The sequence below is a fragment of the Drosophila eugracilis genome, unplaced genomic scaffold, assembly GCF_018153835.1.
Source record: "Drosophila eugracilis isolate 14026-0451.02 unplaced genomic scaffold, ASM1815383v1 contig_90, whole genome shotgun sequence".
Lineage (NCBI taxonomy): Eukaryota > Metazoa > Arthropoda > Insecta > Diptera > Drosophilidae > Drosophila > Drosophila eugracilis.
In genome coordinates, this window is record NW_024573812.1 from 979,309 (window position 1) to 1,004,442 (window position 25,134).

General features: G+C 39.3%; 1 protein-coding gene across 1 annotated transcript in view; it reads left to right on the forward strand.

Moving 5' to 3' along the window:
- The first annotated feature begins 13,548 nt into the window (after positions 1-13,548).
- LOC108106544 (myb-like protein AA) overlaps positions 13,549-25,134 on the forward strand; it is a 56,913-nt gene continuing 45,327 nt past the window's right edge. Inside the window, exons 1-2 of the mRNA XM_017213697.2 lie at positions 13,549-14,662; positions 15,905-16,216. Coding sequence (XP_017069186.1) covers positions 16,215-16,216 — 2 coding nt within the window. The 5' untranslated portion in view covers positions 13,549-14,662; positions 15,905-16,214. The remainder of the gene's footprint in view (positions 14,663-15,904; positions 16,217-25,134) is intronic.

Here is a 25,134-nt window from a genome sequence, read left to right on the forward strand (position 1 = left end):
ACCATTTTTGCAATTCCCTTTAAGAAGAGAAAAGCTCTTGGAGCTGGAAAATGCCTTCATGGTGGCAAATGAATTGCAATTTCCCTTTCTTTTGGGCGAGAGTGAGCTCCTCTGCTGACTTTTGCCAGCTCCTCTGGGTGCGATAATTCAATGAAGTTTCAACAACTTTTTGCACCACATGCACCTAAAGGTTTTCCTTCTCCCCACAAAGTTGTTGCATACTAAAATGTTTTCCCTTCACATTTACAGACACTTTTCCCGCGTCTTTGGCATTTTCTTGCTTCGTTTTTCCTCAGGCAAATGCGTCGCCATGAAATTTTAATCAACTTTTTGCTTCCGTTTTTGACTATTTTGTTCTTTTTTTTGCATACAAAATAGCAGACATGTCTGCCGCGTCGCATTTCCGCTTTTTTGAGGCGAGAATGGGAGGTGGATTGTGGGTGGTGTTGAGCTGAAAAAAGGTGAAAGAACACACATAGCTTTGTGGTTTTTGGGAAAAGTTCAGTGAACTTTTTATCACATTTTAAAGGGCTTAAGAATGCAGATTTTTAGGGAATGTTGAAAAGAAATCTTTTGGCAGTAGATTAAGATTTGTTTTAGAGAATTCCTTGTGGTTGCTGGGATTGAAAACTTTGAGTTTCCACTCTTTTTTTTAGAAAGAAAAAAAACTTTTTGCTGTAACTCGTATTCATATCCCATATCCTCGTCTACATTAATATGCTTATCAAGTTCATTGATCGAAAAGAAATATTATTTCATCGAAATTGCCAGCCATAAACTTGTAATAGCAATAATCGATTAGTTGTTATTGCCTAATAAGTAAGCTCGATATGCACTAACAATTAATCGCATTGTTTTGCTACTCAAAACAAAACTGCAAATATCAGTTAATGTAACGTAATTCCTAACTAATCTATTGAGTAATTCCGACAGTTAACAAAGTTGCGACATGACTACTCAACTCGCCTCGACTCGACTCAAAGCTGCGAAAACGGAAACACTCTGCAAACACTCGTGCGCCCTCGATGTATTTTGGATGATATAAGACCATTACCAAATAAATCATCGCACTAGCCATAAAAACCAGTCATTTAGCAATCAATATGGTATGACATTCCAAAAACTACAATGTACAAAGAATCAGTAATCGTTATTTTTATTCCCTTTCTAGGCCCAAACCCCAACTAACCAACTTAATCTCCAGACTAACGTCAAAGGAAATGTCCTTCCTCTTGAAATCATTCAATTAGGCTACCAAATCTCGACAAAAGCTGATGTGGAAACTTTTGGCAGCAAGCTGTTGGCTGCGGGTACCACAGTAATTGAAAGCGAATCCTGGATCGAGGACCCAAATCACGGCGACTCATAAATAATACAATGCCAAAGGGATAAGCGACAAATTCGAGGCCTTTGCCGATGCCAGCGGCCAGATAATTGCCGGCAATCAAAGTTTATTGAAACGTGACACAGAGCCCTCAGGCTCCTGATCTTTTTGTTCACTCCCACAACAGCTGCATCATCATCATCTGGTTTTCTGGCATGCGGGAGGAGGTCTCCTCATTCCTTAGTGCCCTCCCAATCCTTCCTATCACCATCCACCCACCAAAACGACCTCAATTCCTTTCGTCTGCCAGACACCGAGTCGCCTACACAAAAACTTTTCTCGAATCGTGCAAGCATGGGGAAAAAAGCAGAAATAAGTTGCCGAAATTCTCTGAATGAATGTGGCAGAACAGAAATAAGTTTGTCCTGGACAAAAGTTGTATTTTTAGTAGCCAGACTTCTGGTCGGGGGCTGGTCAGCGAAATAAATCTGTCAAGTGAAGCCAAAGTTTTAGCATGATTATACTCTTTGTGAAGGGGCATAGGTTGTTAGAAGGATAGATGTAGGAATTAGTATAAGAATTTAAAGAAGTTAGTTTAATAATATTTAATAATGTTAAAGTAAAGAAGACTCTTTTTAAGGATTTAAAGCTAACAGCTCGCTCTTTAAGTTCTTTGTCCTATGATATAAAGATACTTTTTCAAGAGAGCAACTGAGGAGTCCTTCGATTGATACCAACTTTCAGGTGCCTCCTTAACCTTCTGTTTTTTAACAAACTAAAAGCCCTTTCAAGTTCAGTTGGCCCACGCAGAATCGTCGTAGGCCCAATTATGGTTGGTTGGCGTTTTGGGCCTTGAATAAAAATAGAATGAAAAGCCATCGAAGGGGGCACCCTCGACTAGGCTAAAACTAATAAAACGCTGCGAGGAATATTGAATATTTTATGGGATACGAAAAGGATGTGGGGGTGGCGTCGCCTCAAGTTGACCTCAAACATTCGTGAATACATAATGCATAAAAGTGGCCAAGTGACGCCAGCTTTTTGGCTCCGTCAGGACTTTTGAATATGACATCGCGAGTCGCGACTATATCTATGACGTCGTTCTGGGCTGTTTGGCGTCAATGAGATTGCCGCCCATTGTTTGCCGGGTTATTTGTTTGGCAAGTGCATTGCGTAAGACATTTTGAGCTCATAGAAACACTGACGCCATGGAAGAGCTAGGAGAACCTGAAACCCACCTACCAAAAAATGGGTTCTGCGTCCTGGCGGTGGTTTTCCTAGGTTGATGGACAGGGGCAGACCAACTGGCGCTGGTTGGACTCTGGCCAATTGAAGTGGCATTAAGTGGATTGTGCCAATTGGAGGCGCGCAGTGGGTCAATGGGTTGGTGTTGGGTTAAATACTTTACGATTATGGCCGAACATAAATATCAAAACTTTAATTAAGGTGTTTATTTGCTCTAACAAATGACTCACTTAAACTTATTTTTTACGATTTATTTTTTGGAGATATTGCCGAAACGGAATTTTTACATGCATTTAGATATTGCCCTGCCTTATGCTGCTATAAAAATATGTTTTTTAATATTTGAAATTGTAAATCTTAAGTTTTATTTTCCCAAAAATAGTTAAAAAAGAAATCAAAAGGCTTTAGTTTTAAAAAGTTATGCGTGTTCTCATTTCTAACTTTTTTATAGCTCAAAGTTTAGGCGCTAATAAAAAATTATTGGGAAAATCTAAATTTAAAGCCACGATATTATTTCAACTTTTTGGTTATTTGGCTTATTCAAATTCCTCAAAGAATTCCGAGTTAATTGGTTTCAACTAGGCCAGCTAGCGGCTTATTTGGACCATAATTGAAGGTTGCCAGAGCGCGTTGGCCGGGAAAAACCCTTTTGATCCATGATCAGGGCACCCAAAAACCCGAAATTCCCCAATCTGAATTCAAAGTGCAGCCAACTAGCAGTGCAATTAGAGTCTAATAAGACGCAAAACACTAACGCCATGCGATGCATAAAATACAAGTAGTAATAGCATGGAAAGAGCCAGAGATTCCGGAGGGAAGTCCAGTGGAGTGGTGTCGAGTTGGTTTCGAGGAGCAACTACCACAAAACTGGGCAGAGATAGCCATCTAGTTAGCCAACAAATTGCATAGACAGTAAAGTGGAAATCTAACACACCCCACCGTCTCACCCCCCAGAAAAATCGGCCATGAAAATGGTGAGAAATTTTCACAAATTGCGCCAGGCGATTCATTTCGCATTGCTGGAGGATGAGGATGGGTATTCTGGTTGGGTTTGAGGATGGGGATTCGAGGATGAGGATGAGGCCTCTCGAATGGCCGGCTAATCCAGACGCAGGCGGCGGCCGCTTTGCTGGATATGATTAGGAATTTAAATGCTTTTGAATTATTAAATTAGTAAATATGCAACGCCCGGCGAGAGGCGAGATCCGAGATCCCAGATCTCGAACCAGCCCGCAGTTGTTGCAGGTGCAGCTGGATCCCAACTCCAAGTCAGGCTTCTGACTCAGGCAGGCTCCAAAAACCAGTTAAAAGTCCATTAAAACGCCAGGGAGAAAAAGAGTTTGCCCGCAGTCAAAACTGTCACAGTGGCTTCAAATTTGAAAGTAATAAAATTAAAATGCAGTAAAATATTTAGAGAAATAAATAAGTTTAAAGAAAATACATTAATGGCTAATCAAATTTGAACAAAATAAAGTTTAAAAATGTAAAAACTTTCTTAGGTAAGAAAATTTTAACCTAATAAAAGTTTTACTTCCTCTTTAAGACCTTTTTTTAAAAGATTTCTTAACGTTTTATTATTTCTAACGTTTTAAGAATTATGGTTTGTTGATTTTTTCTTATGATGATTAGACCATAAAAATTATAGAACCGTTTAAACTGATCTTATGATTTTCCAACTTACGCGCTGGCTGTAAACTGCAGCTTTTTGCTCGTAAAATTAAATATTATTTCTTTTTAATTAAGGCAATTGAATATAAAACATTATCTCTATTAAAAGTTGATTGTTTTTATTGCTAGTTGATTAAATATGAGTTGCAGATTAAAGTGTTTTTTAATAGACATCTACATTACTTTGAAAATGTAAAAATAAATCTTGGATGATGATAAGAAATATTTTGATTCCTTAAATATATTTATTTGCTTTAAACATATATTTAATTTATAAAAAAAATATTAAAAATATGTGCAAGTATATAACAAATTAAATACAAATTAAATATATTTTTCTAAGACTTCGTTAATATTTATTTGATTTTTCCCCTTTAAGTCCCACTGTGCAACGTTCGTGGTCTGCGGCTGGTGGCTAGTGGCTGGTGGCTCAGCTCGTTTTGTTCTTGCCTGCTCTGCTCGCTGTTCGACTGTTGCTTTTGTTGTAATTACACGCCCGCCCCAGTCGCCGCTGAAGTCGCCGCTACGCTGCGTGTAATCGAATCTATCAATCTATGAGATAAATCTTATTTTCTAATCTTGTTATCGTGCGCGCGCCGCGATCGACGGATCGCTATTGGACTTGGGGGGAACTTGGAACTTGGACTGGGACTGGGACTGGGTCTTGCCTCACTTTTAAGCCATTGCTTGGGGTTTTCTCCTCTTGTTATATTTTTTTTTATTTTGGCTGGTCAGTAAATTTTGCACAGCATTTCCGCCCAGGCACAAAAAGCCGCCGCACAAAACACTTGCGCATAAATTGACCAAAGTGGACAGCACTTGTTGGCCAGGGAACATGACGCTTTTGGTTATGCTCCAGCTAACTGTTATTGTGGAATCTACAGTCAGACACTTTAAACTCATCTTGATAATCATTTTCAACATTTTACAACCGCCCTAAATAAGCAATCAAAAGTCAGTTGCTAACTACTTTAAAAGCCCTTCAGGGGGCTGGCTCTCAACAATGTCAGTTTGAACTAACTGCAAACTAAAAATAGTCGAATGATATTTATAACCACTAAGGGGAAGCGACTTAAGCGGCATGCAAAGCGAAAACAAAATATGAAAAGCAATTAACTTCGAGATTAATTTAAGCGCGCTTGAAACATTCAACAAAAATATTGAGCAACTAAAATAAACGGTAGGAAAGGGAGTCAAACTAAACACACATGGGTTAAATGAGAAATAATGCGTACACTGAGAGAAAGGAAAATGAGAAGTGGTTGTTAATGTAATAATTGTTGATGTTACAACAGAATAATTGAGATATAAAAAGGGAATATGTTTGGAGTATAAAAAGTTTGTTATTTTTTATACTCTTTTTTAGATTTATATTGTAAGTACTTTTTGAAGTGTTTTTTTTAACTTCTGAGAGTAAATTTGCAACTCAAATAAGTTCAATAATTGTAATATTTCAATTTCTCTCAGTGTAACTAAGTCCAGGAGCCGGGGTAAGCCACAACTAGCGCCCTCGAAAGGCGAAATACTCTGTTTATCGCAAGGAAGCCGGCTCCTTCGGTGGCTGACTCCGCTGACGTCCAGTTTGGGCCAACTCCCTTTGCCAAGTTCTCGACCAGAGTGGAGTGGAGTGGAGTGCACACGGGCACATTGATTGAAAAAGATGAAAAGTGCATGAAATGCTATGCACTATTGGCAGCTGGGACCTCGACTCAATATCGTCTCAGCTCGCCTCGAATCGGCTCTCCTTCGATGGACGGATAAACAGACTGGTGGATGTGGATATGGTTGAGGATGGAGGAGGGGAACCAAGTGGAGGTAGGCAATATTTAAACTAAAATGAACAAAAGATGCAAAGCGAAGCCGACACAATCTGTCGATGCTGATGACCAACAACGATGGCGATGATGAAGATCGTAATGAGCCGAGAGAGTCGGCGGAGGCCCAAGGAATGGGAATGGAAATGGGTCCACCGATCGGCCAGGTTAGTTTTTTTTTTTTTTTTTTTTTTTTTTGAGGAACGCGTCGTAGCATGGCATGTTTACTTAACGAAACCAACCAACCTCATTCCATTCCATTCGATTCTCAGTTCCCAGTTCCCCAGTCCAGTTCCCATCTCTCATAGCCCATTGCCCATTGCCCATCGCCCAAGTCCAAGTCTCAGTCCCATGTAAAAAGCCACTTGAGCATTGGTCAGCCTCCGCTCAGTGGAAGTGATGGACCAATGGATGGACGGACGGACGAACGGACAGACAGATTCGACTGCTGAGGTCAAGTGTAGTTTTTAATTTTTTGTTTCAATATGCACATTCCCCAAGCGATTGTTCGCGCTGCTGTTCTTGTCTGTTGATGAATTATGTGAGGAAGTCCCCTCGGAAACCCCCAAGCCCATTCGATTCTCCACTTCTGTTGTCTTTAGCTTGAGGGGGCGAAGTGATCTCGTGGAGCTTAAGTGCAGCTTAAGCCTGAGATTCACTTGATTCAAGGACAACAACAAAGGATATTTTTCAATGGGTTATAAATATTTATTTTATACAATTTATGTGGGTCTGACAGGGAAGTTAATAAAAGGAGTAAGCTATAAATTAAAAACTATAAAACTAGTTTTACCTTGACTACATATAGGAAACGTAGTATTAGTCCAGAAAACATATTTTTATCTTTAGAATTTTCAAACATCTTTCTCTGGCCAAGACATCTATAAATTATCCAAGTCTCCAAGAGCCTTCGCTTTCACGGCAGTCTTAGAACCTTTTCGCATACTTAATCTGACTAGAAAAGAATGTCTAACCAAAAAGCAAACAAATCCACTTCTAAGACATGCACTAAAACTTGGAAAACTCAGACAAAATGCGTCGGTCAAACTGTAACATAAATCAAAATTCGCCCATTTTCCAAAGGGCCAGAGCGCCGTCGGCTGTCAGTCATTTTGGAGGAGTTCGAGGAGTCAAGGAGTCGTCGTCGGGCGATAAAAATCGCTTCCTCATAAAAATTCCGCTAAAAATATTTCTAGGCTGGCCAGAGAAGAGGACCTAAAACCGACACCTTCCAACGGCTGCAAAATGTTGTTAAACAATGAAAATGCTTCGACTGCAGTGGAGCAAAGAGTTAAGAGACGGGAAAAATGGAGACCCAGAACGCCGGAGAGGGCGGTCTGCCAATGCCAATAAACTGTTGTTTATTTTCACTAGCGTCGGCGACGCCGCAGCAGCGCATAAATACAACAAGAAAGAAAAAGTAAAAAAAAAAAAAGAAATACAAAATACAAAATACATCCATCACTATCCATGGCTCCAAGTCCAAGTGCAAGTCCCCGCAGTCATCGTCGTTGTCGTCGGCAATTTATCTTTGAAATCAGCGCCTGACTTCGCTTATATCTCTGTTTCCATCCTGCTTTTTTGTGGCATTTTTCCTTTGCTTGTAATTAGATACGCGCTAAAGCAACCCACACAGCCTCGAACAGGTGAGCAAAATCTACACAGAGGTGAAAATATAGAAAAATTCTGGATCTTATGAAAGATTTCGAGAAGAAAAGTGCGCGCATTAAACAAAAATCCACAAATCTCTTTTACTCTGATTTATAATCATACTTAAAATTGTTTAACATATTTTTAGAATTACTGAAGTTATTGATTTAAATCAGGAATATTCCGAAAGTATTTTCTTGATTTATTGATATTTTTTATGATATTTATTTTTTACATTTTCATATAGTTACCTTCTTGGCTGATATTTTCCTCTCTGTAAGCAATCGCGTTTGTTCTGCAGTGGGCGTGGTCGGGAATTAAGCTATATGGAAAAGCCAGCAACTTTGAGTCAATTGTTGGCCATGCCAGGTTAGCTAGGTCCAGACCAAGTCCCACTTTCCCGCTTTCCACTAGACAACAAAGTCTAAGTCCGAATCTGTGACTTTGCATATGCGCAATCAGTGCAAACAGCCACCTCAAAGACACCCTACCCCCCTTCAGTTTTGGGTCGGACCTTGTTGAAGTGCTAAAATGCAAATGCAAATAGTTGGGCCCCACCAATGTGTCTGCACTTGCATCTCTTCATCTGCATCTCCATCTACATCTCCAACTGCATTTGCATCTGCATCTGGCGGCAGTCAAATGATTTGACTTGTGGTTCCCTACTGGCTGTTGCACTTGTTGTTATGACTTTGTTATGTGCTGTGTGTGTTGTGTTGTGTTGTGTTGGACCTGGGGTTAGGTGTGTTCGGTTTGGTTTGGTTTTCAGCTTTTCGGTTTTGGTCTTGGTTTTGGCCGTGTTTTGTGTGCTGCTCCCATTGTTCAGTGGGTCAGTCCTTGAGCTTAAACTGGCAACAAGTTATTTTTGTTTATTCGAATGATTTGTGAATTTGTGGTTAAAGAAATTCCTAACTCGTCTTTAATTTATGTTTAAGCAGCTTGAATAAATAATAAATTTATTAAATTTATGAAGATTCTTAATAATAATATATTTATTGGTCAACCTTTTGACTCAATGTACATATCTTCTAGGAAAGGAAAGAATATTCAGTAAATAAAATTGTTAAAATTATTTAACAGCTTTTTAAAATGTTATAAAAATCATAAGTACAACCCGCAGAACAGCTTAGTTCTAGGCTGTATAAATTTATTTCTTTAAAAAAGAAAGAAAACTTTCCTTAAAGCCACTTAAATAATTTCTGTAATCTCTTTTGGTTGGAAAAACACTGAGGAATTGCAATTACCTGTCAATCGGGGAATGGAGTAAGAATTGTTCAGTTATCGAATAGGCTAAGCAAATGCAAATTAAAAATCTGAGAAAGCTTAACTATTGCTGTTTAGTTACTGTCTAGTTCCCATCAAACTTACGGGATATATTTTCGCATGGCCATGTGGAATTTTTCTAACGACTCTCTTAGGCGTTTTGTAACAACGCATTTTAAATGCCATTCGATTTTTATGGATTCACAGACGCATCCCAGACACTTTTCCTATCCTTTACTAGACTCCCAATGACAACCTCTGGCAACCTCTGTTGAACCCCTCAAAGGCTCAAAAGTTTACACATAAAAGTAAAAGCTTATGCCAACGGGCAACGGCCAACGACCAACAAAACCATGTTGGGTCAAGAAAATCCAATACATGGCACTCTGAAATCTATGCAAATGGAGAGACCTCCGGTAGGAAAATATTTACCTAATTACCAGGCAAAACGGATGGAAACATATATTTGCACGTCGAGGGGGGAAAAAAGGTTGACAACCAAGCTAGCCAAGCTAAACGCTACGAAACTCCAGTCAACTCAGACGGTAGACATATGCGAAAATTGACAGCTAACAGCGGAAAAACAACAAAAGACAACGACGACTTTAGAGTGTTAAAAACAAAAAGTTTCCACTAAAAAGACGCAACAGTAGTGACTGCCAATTTGAAGGTGTAATGGAAATGGAACTCTGGTTATTGGTTATATTGGTACAGCTGCCCTCTGGTATACCCCTCGTAAGATATTATACTCCTATCTTAATGGTATACTCGTATATATGGTAACTGAGAGGACTGTCAAGTCATGCGACGCGTTGTTTACGCGGCATAATGAGTTATTAGAAAACGTTTAATAATTTGCATAAATCAACAGGCAACGCGATAAACTTGTACTGAAAATATGAAAATACATATAGAGTTGGGGAAAAAATGGAAAAAACGTACATTAAATACGCACGGAATTTGACAAAAACAAGTGGAGATTGGGGTTAGTCCATTCGAATGGGAAATACTCTTAAGTTGGGTTTATTAAATTGGAAAAAAAATTTGTATTTATTTATATATGATTTGTATATTTATTGCTTTTATTAGGGGAATACTTTTTGCAAGGATAATTTCCAGAAGTAAAAACGAAATCCCCCATTAAAGGGGGAGTAAGGTTAGAGCCCTGGAAAGTATCTCGAAAAGTCTCCTCTATATAACCTTCTTTTCCCAACACCATATGATATCATAAAAACTAGTTTCTGATTAGAGTATATTAGGTTACCCTACTAGTTCGTGATCTTGCTCCCAGTTTATTTCAACGTTTTTTGGCTTTTTTAACCTCCTATTAAACGACGTTGACATTTTTGGTACGCGCAATTGCAAAAACCCGGCAAAATATAATGTAAAAATGATTGGACTAACCCAAGGAATTTGTTGGGTAAATAAATAGCAAAGCGTTTTGTATGCTGTCCATGATAAGTATCATTGCTTTTCGTATTTTTTATTAATAACTCTGTTTTTGCTTTATTTTTATGCCGGATTTCGGGTTCAGAGTCCACTTTGGAAGTATGAATAAGAGAGTAAAAGTTTAATTATTTGGCAAATTTACAAGATTAGATAGGCCCGAGACATAATTAACTGGGTATATTCCCAGGAAATATACTAGAGATCAGAAATTCCAGGTTTTTGTTTATAAAAGAGGAAAGTTGAGGAAACCAAATTCCATTGTTATCGCCGTCGTCTATCTGTGGTCATAAAACCAAACCCGAATGACTATTCAAATATGATTTATTTTATGTCAACCACTTTTGATCATAAATATTATCTATTTTTAGCTACCGCAGTAAATGCACAAAAACAACTTATTTTTAACAGTAAAATAATTGAATTATAAAATTTTTTTGTTAACTTAATTGTTTGTTTGGGGAATAAAGAAAGTTAAAAATATATCTTTGTTATGTTCGCCTTGGAAAAGGTTTTATACTTCTAAATTTTTAATCAGGAAAAGGTTTATTAAACTTAATATATTTTTAGCAATATAATAAAACAAATTTTTATTATCTCTTCATCTTTATAAAATCTATCTTATCTGCTTAGCACTTCTTGTTATTTATTTAATTAATTATTTTATAATTTCTGGTGTCTGGCTTGTGGCCATTTCTTTGATTGGCCAAAAGAGAATCTTTGGAATTCCCGGACTATCTCATCTCCATCGCCATCTCATCTGTTCCCTGGCTAAGATAGGTTTTTAACAAGGTGCGATAAACAACAAATTAATGCCCTGGCACGATGACAGCACCGCACAGTGAGCGCCAGAATTAAATTCCACATTGGGCTCGACGGGCGCCAATGAAAATGCAAAAGGGTTTCCTTTTCCTTTTCCTTAACCTGGGGAACAATTCATAATTGTCATTTATTTATTGCTCAGATATTGCGAGCTTGATTTTACGGGCGCTTATTAAAATGAATTTTTCAACACACACACACGAGGAGGGATCGTCGGCGGAGCCTGGATACGATGGCCATCTGATAGGCCATTTGATCGAAAGCTTCGATATGTGAGTTGGCTATCTTCCCTCTCGCCCGGCCCCCTGTCGCCCTCTCTTTCTCTTACGCTTCTGCGACGGCGTGTTTTTATTACAAGCGAGCGCCACCCGCTGCGCAGGCGTGTAACTTCTTTTTTGTTTTTTTGTTTTTGTTTTTGTTTTTACGATGCTGTTTTTGCCGTTCGCCTTCTGCTGCGTTGTCCTTCGGATCGCTTTGTCTTTTGTCTAGAGCGGGTGGCTATCGCTATCCCTTTCTACAGGGTTAACTATGGTCTGCTCTGTCAAGCTGTGCAGTGAGAAAAATACTGTTCAAGTTTTGGAACTAAGTCCCAAAATGTTAAGACTTTACCACAAAGCAGTCCCTTCTAAAATCAAAGTTTGCCAACCATTTTATTATCTTAAAGAAATCTTAGTATTACCTAAGAGACTTAATGTTTTTCTCTCAGTGTAACCCTTTTTGCAATTTGTTACTCCTGGCGTGTTCACACCATTAAAGATGGCCCATAGAGAAGCTGTTTTGTTCCGTGGCGTTCAAATTAATAGGCCCGAGCCCGTAAGGATCTATGATTAATGAAGCGCGACTATCGCTGCCTTAATGCTGTCAATATATCACAATATGCACAAAACACTCGACTCAGCTAACCGATTACCGACCGACCCCTGATCACATAAGGTGTCTATAAACCCAATACCAATCCCAATCTCGATGATATTGCGTGAGCCGGGCATCGCGTGAGTAATCATCCGCATGTGGGAAATGATGATCTCTACTCCATCCACAAAGATCCTTACCAAAAAAATAAAACCCAAAACGTGCGTCCAATGCCAACCGCTTGACTCATTGCCACTTTGCAACATGTTGCTCGGTTCATGCAACATTCATTGCGTTGGCCAACTCAAACCTGTTGTTGTTTCTTTAATGGCTTTTCCCTGTGTTTGTTAAGCAATTATCGCATGCGAGAGTGGCCAAAATTAACAATGAGAAACGGGAGCTCAATCAACCCCCAGAGATGGAATTAGGGTTACCAGCTTTGCTGATTTCAAATTTTTGTAGTTCGTTATTTTTGAAGAAAAAATTGAGTTTTAAAGATATTAAGCTTGTTCTCAGGGTTCATATTTATACGTATATATTTTGAGATCTCTTGAAAATTAACAAATTTCCCTAATCTCAGCTGTTAACAAATTTATAAAATCCATTAAGCCTTCTAAATATCCTTCCAAGCTTTCGAAAGCTTTTTTGTCTAATAAATGGTCACTCCGAAAACTTAAAACCACCAAACAAATGTTTGCTGGTCAGTTTAAAATCAACCCTTGTACTAGAGTATCCGCTCTCGATTTTGCAACTTAAGAGCAGCAGTAAGAAAGCACAAAATCGCATGCAATTTAGTGGCATAAACCGTTAGGCGTTCGTTGGCTCTCTCCTTTTCTCTTTCACTCTGTTTGGCTTCCGCAAAACTTGAAAGAGCGAAAAGTTTTCTCTTGTTTTATGGCGAAAAAGTGGCCGCAGCGCAGTCAACGTCGCTGCTCAAAGCTCCTGTTGCAATCAACTCGCTCTCATTGCGGTTGTTGTTGTTGTTGTTTTTCTTCCTCCTTCCCTGTCACTTCCTCCTCTGCTTATGCTTCTTCTTGGGCTTCTTCTTCTTCTTCTTATTAGCCTCAAGTGGTGAGCATACACCCCGCCACGCCCCCTTTCCCAGGAACTATTAAAAAACTGGCCGGTCTCAAAGTCTCCCGAGTATTTGTTCCAATAAGAAAAGCCACTGCTCTGCTTCAGTCAACGCAGTCAAAAGCAGCGACGCTGACAGCGACAGCGACCGAGACTGCAGCCGAGGCAGCGGAATATTGTTGGCCAGTTTCGCATCGCATTTAGTTGGGTTCGCAACAACAAAACATAACAAACCGCAGTCGCGAATCGGTTCGAAATCTGAATCGGAATCCATTTAAAATCGAAATAATAACTAACATAACTCGAGTTTAATTAAACAATAACATTAATAAATTAAAATAAATACAGTGCATATTACAAAACTAAAATATTAAATTGAAATATTAAAAACATAAACAAAAACTAAGTTTAGTGTTTGTGAGCTTAACACCTTGTTTTGGCCACCCTTGGAGTTTTTTCGCTTCGTTTGCTTTTCTGCGGTCAACTTGACTAAGGAAAAACCTTTTCCCTGCGTTCATTTGAGCTTTTTAAGCCGTTTAGGCAGGATCTCAAGGATAGACGAAAAACGAACCCCTTTTTGGCTTAGCTGCCAGGACTTAAAGTATGGTTTGCCACTTGAAACTTTCGGGGGATGGTCAAGTGATTCATAAATAGGTGGAAAAGTTATGGCCACAGTGAGCACTAAGGCTAGTGAACTAGAACGTAAGCTGATGAAGTAGATTTTGTTATTGAAATGTTTTGTAATATTAAAAAGTTGAAAATCAAACTATTAAAATAAAAACCTAAACTTCTAGAAAGCTTAAAAAAGTTCAAAATTTTGGCACATTCACATTATAGCTATATAATGTTACGGTCTTTGGAAACTCTATTAAAAAATAGGTTTTTAAAACTATTAAAAAGAGAGAAAGTAGAGATTCTACATCTTTCAACTAAAGTTCTTAATTTGTAGTTAAAACGAGTCTCTATCTAGAAAAACTGTTTTCTGGAGACTATTTCTGAGTAAATTGAATCTTTATTAAGCGGGAACTACTTTTGCTGTTTTTTTTCAACACAGTTGCACTTTTAGGCTTAAATGTTACAAAAAAAGATCAATTTATTTATTTTAAAATAAATTAAAATATCTTAAGAGTATCATCATCTGATCTCTGATACTCAGCGGAATTTTTCAAAATTCCAAACTCTTTATTCGCTGCTTAAATCAGGCCTTAGATTTCGTATCCCCTTCGCAGGACACACACGTGTTGTTGGCTTTCTCTTAGACCCTCTCTTTGCGCAGCGGCGCATCTGAAGCTCTCCCTTTTGACCGGCTCTCCATCTCTACGATACTCTCGGCTTCTCCATTTCTCTCAGTGTCGCTCTCCACTGTAAAACTGCTTGTTCTTCCACGTAGTTTTGACACTTGTGACATTTTTGACACACAAATCAATTGTTACGTGAATTTTCAGCGCTGCAGCAGCAGAGGCAGCAGCGCCCAGCGACATCGGGTAAACGCTCATAAAATCGGGTAAAAAATTTCTACAAAAAAATTCTATAATTTTTTTCAACAATTGCAAAGAAGACTAAGCGAAATCTTGTTAACCGGAAAAGTGTAATTTTCGCGGTGTATTCGTTCTGAAATCGTTGCCTACTTTCGTGCGCTGCGTGTGTGTGACATAATTTGCTGTTTCAACGAGAACTTTAATTTAAGGATTCCCCCAAAACAGAAGAGCCTCACTATCGTGACCTCAGAGTGCATAACACACACCACTCGACCGAACCTCCCCCTTTTCGGGGGCCTTCTTTCTGCTGCAAATCGATTTCTGTTTCCGGCATTTTTCACGTGGCTGCTGCTGTCCCCCTTCACTGAGCGAAAACTTGCCTTGTTTTTGGGGAAAAGTAGTTTGTGGATTTCGGTTTTAGATTATAAAACATGAAAATTAATTTGTCTTGCAAAAATATTGACCAAATATGTCGAATGGCATAAACGATTTTCTATTGGAAACTATTTCGAAATCGAATTTAAAAAAAATTAAAAAAAAATTATAAATCAAAGTAATATAAAAATATTTATATTCTTTTTTAATTTTGTAAATTTAGAATATTTTTCTATATATTAGTATCAAATATTTGTCATTTCAGTCAGTCATAGAGATATAAAATTTCATTTTAATTCCAAGAATTTAGTTTAATTTTTGGGAAACTTTTTTCTCAGTGCTCGCATCGTCTGTTTCGTGCAGTTTTGGCATTTTGCTGCCGTTCTGGCTTTCCCGCTGCTGCTGCTGCTGTTGTTGTTGTTCTTGTTGTTGTTCTTGTTGTTGCCGCCTAACGATTTTTCCCGCAAACAACACGGCAAAGTGAAACGTGTCAGGCCAGAGGAAAAGCCAAAATGAAAAGCCCAATGGGTGGCGAGAGAAACGAGAGAACATTAACAGCAAGGTGGCCGTAAATCGCGAATCGTAAACAGTTTTTGGGCAATGCGGGGAACCAGCTGAAAGTAACAGTCAGCCTGGTTTATCGGAATCGTTTTTGATTTCCTGCCTTTGGCCTGTTTTCCGTAGTTTCCCTCAGTTACCTCCGACCACCATTTTCCGTACTCTGCTCTGCTTCTTGCCACTTCCATTCGCTTTTGGGGGTTTTCCTCGTTTCGTTTGGTTTCGGTTTCGGTTTCAATTTCAGTCAGTCAGTCAGCTGCTGCTTTTCACGTGGCACGTGTCGTATGAGTAATATTTTTTCAACTACCCTTCATTTTTTTGGTCGCTTCTTGCAGTCGCCTCTTCACTCAGAAAATAACAATAATCAAAGACTGTTTTAATATCAACTGAAAAAACAACAAAATTAAATAAAGTGCTTAAATCAATCGCAATTGCAAAGTGTTCAAAATTCTTAAGCCTAATTACTAAAAAAAAGTATCAAAAATATTTAACGGAAAAAGACATTGTCAAATTGGCCCCCAAATCGATTCACCGAAATCGCATTCTAAATGTTCGACTGGATTGAATTTAACAGAGAAGCGTAGACGAAATACGAATGCAAATTAGATGCAAAATAAATGGGTAAAATGAGGTCAAGTAAATACGATGTAAGTATGCAATTTTAAAATATAAAATTAATACACATGAAGTTGTGCAAGATATTAATAAGTTAAGGTATAAGAGTTAAGTATTTGTTAAACCTTTAATAAAAGTTTGTATTTAAGAACTTTCCTTTCACTTTCTATATAATAAATTATAATATTAATTAAGCCAGAACTGACTTTCACTTACTCTCCCATCGAAATTGCCCATCAATCTTAACCTCTCAGTTCGCAATTACCAACCAACCAATGGCCAAAAACCAATTGAAGGTTATGCCATCGCATCCAGACTCCAGCCAGGTGGTGAACTCAAAGCTGGTCAGCGAACCAAAAATTTACATAATCACTTAACTCATGGCCCACATTTCAGGTGATTATCATCGGGTCGGTGGAGAAACAATGGCCTGGCCAAAGATCTGAACATAAATTAAGTCCAGAAACGGAAAACGGACGAGCTGTCTGCCCTTAATCTTGAATTACAAATCGAGTGCAATTATCCGACGGGACGGCTGCAATGAGTCTCTATCTCTCTCTCTCCTAAAGGTGTTCTTGGTTCAGGTTTGGGTGCCCATTCCCAATCCCAAATCCCCTTTGGTGGGGGGGCCTCTTGGCAATTTGTTTTCACACTTTACGATTTGCATGGCCGGATCAATGTTTTCGATAAGCGTCGACAAGGTTTCATTTGGGAGTAGGAACGGAAAGGAACCTGGTTCTTGGCCTGGTAGACCCATTCTCTAGCCCGGTAGCCCCACTTCCAGTTCCACAAACACATCTACTGACATTTGCGTGCAGAGTTTTGCCTCTTTGGCGCTACTGTGTGCGCCTTTAAATTTCGCATTTAATTGATTTGTCAACACAGATGTCCGTCGCGGCTTCCTGGGCCAACTAAGCTGCTTATTCGACTACCAGCCGATTTGGCCTAAACACACGATTTATGCCGGCATAAATTGCCGACTTTAGTCTTTGACTGGAAATCGAAAGTCGAGAGTGCTGGCCGATGGCCAAAAGATATGTTACCTCAAAGAAGACTTCAAAGGCGCATCGGGCCCATTGCTAACTGCAATCATCAATCAAATAATAATAAAAAGCCGAGGGAAATGTGTATCTTTGTATCTTTGGTCATTCAGGCGGTTAAAAGTTGCAAACTCATTCGAATCCAGAACTTCAGGTTGCTTCTGTGTGGGCGATTCTTACGTGCCTGGACTCTTGATTCTCAATAGGATGCAGTCTTATGGGGAGTCCAGTGGGGATTGGCACAGTGGCAAAAGGGTTTTCATAATGTTTGGAGGATAATGATTTATGGGGAGATCTAAGGGAAATTAATTACTTTTACGGGCTTTATGGCTAAAAAAGTTAGTTTAAATGTTAAAAACTGATTCCTTTTAAAGTCAACTATCAGAGGTTTGAGTTTGATTTGGCAATTTTCGGCAATGTTGAGTCTGTTTTAGTATAAGAATAGTACATTTTATTATTTAATCTTTTAAAACTAGTTAAAAGTTAGTTTTTTATTTCAATCCCAAAGTTTGCGCCACTGTATTGTGCCGCATTGTCTCCTGACAATTGGCGACATTCTTGATTTCTGATTTTTTTATTTTTAGGTAGCGCCAGTGCGCCCTCCCTGAATCTGAATTATGTTGTCATGTCCCCCGGCTCTTTGTCTTTTGCCTTTGCTCCGTTTGGCTTTGTCTTTTGGCTTTGTCAGTTGGCTTTTCGTTTTTTTTTCTGGCTCTCTCTCAGGCTTTCTGTCTTGCTGGCTTTCTGCAAAATGCGAACACGCGCCCCAGCACGTGGGCGGAAAATGTCTGCCGCCGTTTCTGTTTTTTTTTTCGCTTTTTTTGGGTGGGGGAGCTCCATCTGTTCGGCGCTTATTAATTGTGTGCGAATGTTTGCACAATTTGTCAATATTATCGCACAAAACATGACCATTGGCAACCGCCCCCGCTATACCCCCTTCCCGTGCCCCTTAACATCTTGTTCAGCTACCAAAAAGAGTTTGCCTAAGTGATTTGTGATTTATGAGTTCACTCGATTTTCGCTTGCATATTTAATGGGATGTGGCGGGTGCGGTTGTCACCTATTTTTCTACACAGAAAGATAATTGGATATACTTTTTAAAACTATTAAAAGATAGTACTAAGATGATAGTATTTTATAAATGGTATGTTTATGAGAGGTTATTACTATTGCTAAGATCCTACTAAAAAGTAAGTTTAGCTTAAAAGAACTAGCTAAAGACTAATGAGACTAATACTACCCAAACCACAATGCTCATATTTCTTCTCTGTGTACTCACCTCTCTCTATCTCTCTCTATCTAACTCGCCTTTATAGATATATCTATCTCTATCTCTAGCTCGGTCTTTGGCCTGGGGGCCTGACTATTTGCTAATTCCCCCAACCCCGCCCCGCGTACACGTCTGGCAATATGCTTTACGACTTTATAATGCCCGGTTAATTGGGTCAACCAGCTCGATGGGTAGAAAGGGGGTGGGGCCAGGAGAAGGAGGAGGAGTAGAAAGAGGGGTGGAGTCAACGCATGTTTCAAATGTTTGATAAACGCGTTGTGGCATTGCCTCCTGACACCGCTCATACATATTAATGCCAAACGACGACTTTGTTGTATATTGGCTGCCTGGCAGTAGCCAACTGGGTGTTGTTCAAAACTTGGCTAAAAGAACCCACGGAATGGGAATTGGCAACTGGGATATGAAGTCGGGATCCCAAGTTGAGTGGGAGGAAGGAGCGTTGATTGGTGGCTCCCGTCTTTAACTGTCAACTTGGTAATTTAACATGAGGGAAACAACCACAAACAGGAAATTGAATTAGCAAGAAAAATGTTTCTGCTTCATGTCCTACAGTAGGAAAAGGTGAACTAATATTGTAAAACAATTTGTTGTATTTCTGCAATCTGTTTAAAACAGGTTAATAGCCATTTATTGACCAAAAACCAATAAGTAATACTTTTAAAAGCATCAACAAACTCCTTAACAACTTAATAAAATAGCTCAAGATATTGGCTTTTCTTCAATAACTTGCTAGCTAAAACACACACACACCAATTTCGATTGCCCAATCAAATTTGACAATATTTGTAAATGAATTTTCCTGCGTTCGTATTTGGTTAATTTCCAAATTAAGTGCCTCATGTTAGAGGGGCGTCTGCGTTGGGTCGACTTAATAGAAAGCGAAAACTCGACAATTTTCCACAAGTTCCACTACAGCAACAACACCAACTCGCTGGCTGCTAAGCCGCGAAAGTAAATAATCCAATTATCGCACACATGCGCGCCCATAGCATAAATAAAATCATTTGATAAGACAAGCCATAGACCAAGGAGAGACCGGGAGACTAAAGACTGAAGACGGCAGACTGGAAGACTGAGAAACTGAAAGACTGAAAGAGTGTAGACTAAAGACCGTAGACTAGGCGGGGAAATTGCATAAACATGTTTGGGGAGCCGCTCACTGAGGAAGTAAGTCAGTCAGATGAGAGTCGACTTTGCATTTGAAATATGCTGCATTAATATGCCGATAAATATTTGCCAGCCATCGTGCGACTCTCTTTGGGATCTTCGGCCATATATGTAGCTATATAGCTGGCCAACAACTCAATTAGATGGCCGTCTGGATGATGTTGGAGAGGGAGAGGGGAGGGGGCCTGAAATTAAATGGCATAAAATATTTCCGCGAATGATCATCAGCCGATCCTGATTACGATCGTGATCATCATGGGCACTGACTTTGTGCAACTTTGTCGCTTCTCGAGTGGAGTTTCCCTTGAAATTTCTGAGTTTTTAAGGGATATATAGGGTTGGGGGAGAGCTTATCTTAAAGCTGCTCTTAAAATGATTTAAACTGTAAACAATTTAGTTTATAAAAGAGAGATATTAACCCAATTCCTGAGGTGACTCAATCAAAACTCTGCTTTAGCTTTATGCTTAAGTAAATTTCCTGATTTAAAAGATACTAGGTATCCCTAAGTCGACTCCCCATAGTCCCATCCCCCTTCTGCTTATCCGATCCCCCACCATTCCGTGTGCATTGTGTCAATGTCAGCAATGTCTCTCCATCTTTCCATCTGCGTCTGCGTGGCGTGTCAACAATTTGACAGACATTCATCAGCGTTCGCCACTTTGGAGCTGCCTGTGTCGCATACTCAATCAGCAAAGAGGGGAACTCGAAGTTGGATGTGGAGTTTAGAGTTGTACCCCAAGCTTGGAGTCTTATTCCGAAGTCCCAGTGTGTCATTTATGTGTGTTCGGTGTGGCTTTTGCCTTTGTGCCGCGTGCGCATAATTGATTTTTTCGCGGCGATTCGCTGGTTGTTCGCTGGTCAGCTGCCTGTGTTCTCCTGCTGTCGTTGTCATATTAATGTCAAAAAGATTGCACTTGATCATGAGTTGCGTGTTTGCCAATTTGTACACATACAGACATGGCTGTATGAAGAACGTGGGCTGTTCTTTAGCGGTGGCAGAAGAAGAATTCAAGAATCCCGCTGAAGCTGGAGAATCATCATGAGAAAACCAAGTGAAAGGAGTGCGGAGTGGGCGTTATTTCAACAGCATGGGAAAATATTTTCACAACTCTCGCCACTTGCCTCTCTCGCTCGACTGCCATTTGTAATGGCTAGGGCAAACTGGTTGGGGAAATGAAAAAACAAAAAAAATAAAACAAAAAAACAATAATGATATTGCTAAATATAAACAGACAATTGGCAATATTTATCGATTAAATACCGAAATACCAGGTGGGTCTAGACATCCACTAAAAATAAAACGTGCGTCAAGTATTTTATCGTCGGCGGTCACATGTCTTGCCTTGCTTTTTGTTTTGCATTCCACAGGGCATTACTGACCTAAGCTACCCAAATAATTAATGGGTGTGAATCAGTGTGTCACCTGGCATGGGCAATATAACTTTAAGGGGTTAAGAACCATAAATATTGAGCTATAGGACGGCGTTTATGATGGCTAGATGACTTTGGGTTTTATTTGTTGATTTATAAGTGGCACAAAAGTGAAGTTGAAAGACTTTACTAACTATTTTGTTTATATAATTATTAAAATTTCCTCGAAGGCGGCTAACTTCTTCGATTACCTTTCATAATCGCAGCTTACAGACCCTGTAATTTCCCTTTGGCTTTCAATTAAGCCCACTCTACATGCTAGTTCCACCCTTTCAACAACTTCCTCCTAAGCACTTGATGATATGTTCTGCCAAAGCTCAATTGCCATTTAATTACTTCATTTAACGAAAACCAATAACAACGCCAACGCTGAGGGCGCCTGGCAAGTGCAATTGCACATGTTGAATGCAATTACAGGCAAAGCATTTAGACGCCAATAATTATTAGATATTTATATGCAGTCGAGAGCCAACAGCAACAGCAACAGCAACAACAAGTTTGCCAGACACTAAAAGCCAATGTTAGAGGGACGGGGGGACGACACCCCCGCTCATTGCATTGACATTGAATTGAATGCATCTGCTCGAATCTCTAACTGTAAAGTGCCATCAGACGTTAAGATGAGATTGTTTTCCCCCATTTTCCACCCCCTCTTATCGTTCATTGTCATCGGAACTAAGTTGCTTTTGGTCTGTGGCTCTTAGCACTCACTTAATTAAATGACAATTTGAGGGAAGATGATGTTAATGATGGCTGTGGATTGGGGATTGAAATGAAAATTTGATTTGGTTCTTGAGAGGGTGATGGGAAAGGAAATGTGTTTGAGTTTTTCGGTCTTTAAAAGCTTGGAAGTGGAAAATAGTGGAAATATTATTTCCTAAGCTTACGGTCTTAGTCTAGTGTTTGTTCTTTAACTCTAACTTAACTTTAGCCTCCATTTAGCACTCTGAAAATCTGAAATAATGCCCACCCCGTATACATTCTCAAGACACTCCCCCCTTAGATCAGCACTTGTCGAACGGGTTTCCACCTCTAAAGCCATTAACCCGTTGATGTAATCTAACCGAGGTGCTACATATTATTCAATTGAATCGGACTATTGCATAAATCTTGACCAGCGCCGTCACCCCGTTAGGTTCGTTCCACACCCAATCGGTGAATATTCATCAAGAACTGGCTGCACTTGTCATTATGTCAAGTTCGTTGAGAAATCCACTAAACTAGAGTTTAGTAATCAGAAACGGCTATAAAGAGACACCACATCCATCCCCAATCTCCAATCCCCTATCCCAGTTCCAGCCATAACCATTGGCACTACTAAGTTGTCGTTGGTGGCTCATAAAAAATGGCAATCACATTTGCATTGCATGCTCGACCAATGTAAATCGGACATCATACTGCGCATTTCCAATTCGATCCGATCGTTGCCCGATCGATTGTCAGTATATATAGTGTAGGTGTGTGTGTTGAGAAGGGCTAAGCTAAACCCAACAGATCCGATAGATAGCACGCAGTTTCCCCAGAAATCTGTGTACATATGACACGGTTAACTATTTATAGCGGCTCTGAGGTTTCCAAGGCTGTGTGTTTAGATTTTTGAACTCCTTGAAACGCCAATCAGGCTAGACGTTTCGAAAATTCAAACTAACTACTCTAGTTGAGTGCGGGATTTTCCTTAGTTAGGTAAAAGCTCAAGGGCTGAACTGATTTTCCCAGATTAAATGTAAAAAACTTGATTTTGTAGGTCAATATTTGATATATTTGAATGGGAATTTTTGTCATTATCTAAAACCATTTTTCCTTAATTGACTAACCTAAAAATCACTTTATAAGCCAGCCAACCTTTACTTCCTTTGCCCTCTATTTTTTCGATTCTGGGCTAAACCAGTTTGTGATTATCTTTCACTGGAAAACCACACCCTGACATAAAGTTAATTAAAAGCTTTCAGCGCTTTTGACATTCGCCGCTAATGTCGCGCCTCTTAAACGTTGCTCCCGTTGATAAGGTTTTTGCTTTTCATTTAGACAGCTAAATGGTGTCCTTGTGCGTAGAGTTTTCCAACAATTAATTCAGTTACTGGCTAACAGGCAGCAGGCACAGGCAGCAGGCACAGGCAGCAGGCTCAGGCAGCAGTGGCCGTTCTGACAATTACGAAATTCCTGGCCTGACTGCTCAGTAATTTTTATCACATACATTTTTTATCGCAAATATCACAACTTCATCAGCAATCAATGCGGCCAACAGAGGCACCAACAGCAGCAGCAGCAGCAACTGCATGCAACATGAGAGGCGGGCAGGCAGACAATTAGCCATAAAATTAGCTGCAAGTTGGCTCAAGGAATGCGCGTTGTCGATGGCCAAGGCGCTTGGCGGTGGCAAATTGAAAACAATTTTAGCTATTTGCATATAAATGCAACCTGAGACGCTGCCAACCAGCAGCAGCAGCAGCAACTGCAACTTGCAGCTGCAATGTTGCCCACCAATGTTGCTTAGAAATGTTGCTGGCCCACTGTGGAATAAAAATTGAAACCCTATTACCAATAAATCAAGCAAAAATAAATATTTTAACAATGCAGATAAAGTAGTTAAGATGTGGCATATTTCGTAAGTAGGCAAGTGAGTTTTTTGCTTATTAATTTAGAAGTCTACTCAAGTAATTGTTTTTTAGAGCAAACAATTTTCTATAAATTATAAATTCCAATAATTTAAAATACATTATAAAGAATTTCTAGAAAACTTTTCCAAATTAATAGGTCTAAAAATGTTTAAAACCTTTTTAAGTATCAAAAAAAGAAGCTAAAAATCTGCCTTGGCAACTACAAAAGGCTTGTTGCTAGTTAAAAGTTCTTAACTTTATAAACTTACTTACTTGTTATGTAACAGATATTAGTTTATGAGTTTTGTTTTTGTAAGACATTCCCTAATGAGTTTTTGATCACCTTATCAGCCACCTTTTTTTTTTTAATTTCCTGTACCCAATTTATCTCCCTGTCTGAGGGCAAAAAGTTTATCACAATTGCATATTAAACTAAATTAATTAGTTAGCTAAGTACTTCTAAAACCCAGATGTCTTAACAAATAAAAAGATAGCAAAAACGAAGACTTAAAACAAGTACAAAGGCTTACCAATATTTAAGTGATCTTAAATTACAAATTAGTGGAAAAGAATAGCTCCGTGATTTTTGTTCTTGTGAGATCTAGCCTAATGAGTTTTTGATCACCTTATCGGAGAGCTCTTTTTTACCACTTCCTGTACCCAGTTTTCTCCCACTGTGCTGGGCCGCCGTAAAGTTTATTGAAATTGCATTTGCCATATAGTTCATAATGGCATGTTCTCCGACTGTGGTCAGTACTAAGCAGATAAAGATTGCCGAGGGCGATCGACAAATGCTTTTATCAGCTCTGGAATATAAATATTGATATAGTCCGAGAGTGGACTTGGCAACAATTAAGGTGGCAAACATATGGGAAGGCACAAGGCACCCCGAACCACGTGCTCGGTTTATTATTATTATATACATAAACATGTGGAATTAACAAAAAAATACAAAAAAAAAATCTCCCTCGAACACTTGTGAATGTTGTTAAAAAATATTTCCACAAAGGTTCAAACTACATTTCACGCCTAATTTCATCTGACAACAACAGCAGCGAAAACTTGGGGAATACGTTTCTTATTTTCCTTTATTTTTTTTTACACATTTTCTTGGTGTTATTTTTTAGCGGCTATTGCGGCTCTTGGGGAAGGGGCAGTGGGGCGGCGAGGGGCGCTCTGTGTTGGCTGCTGTGTTAATTTGAGACATAATTGCAAGCTCGCCAGGATGAGTGGGGTGGTGGGGCTAGGCCAGGAGGCTGGCATAGGGGGAGGGGACAGCTGCGCCGACTGGTTATGACAGCAATGACAGCTGCGGCAGCGTCGGCATTTGAATAATTTGCAATTAAACGCTCCACGCGGCTCAGCAATTAAGCGAGGAGTCAAGGAGGAGGGGCAGCGGAAAAGGTGCTGCAGAGAGAAAAAT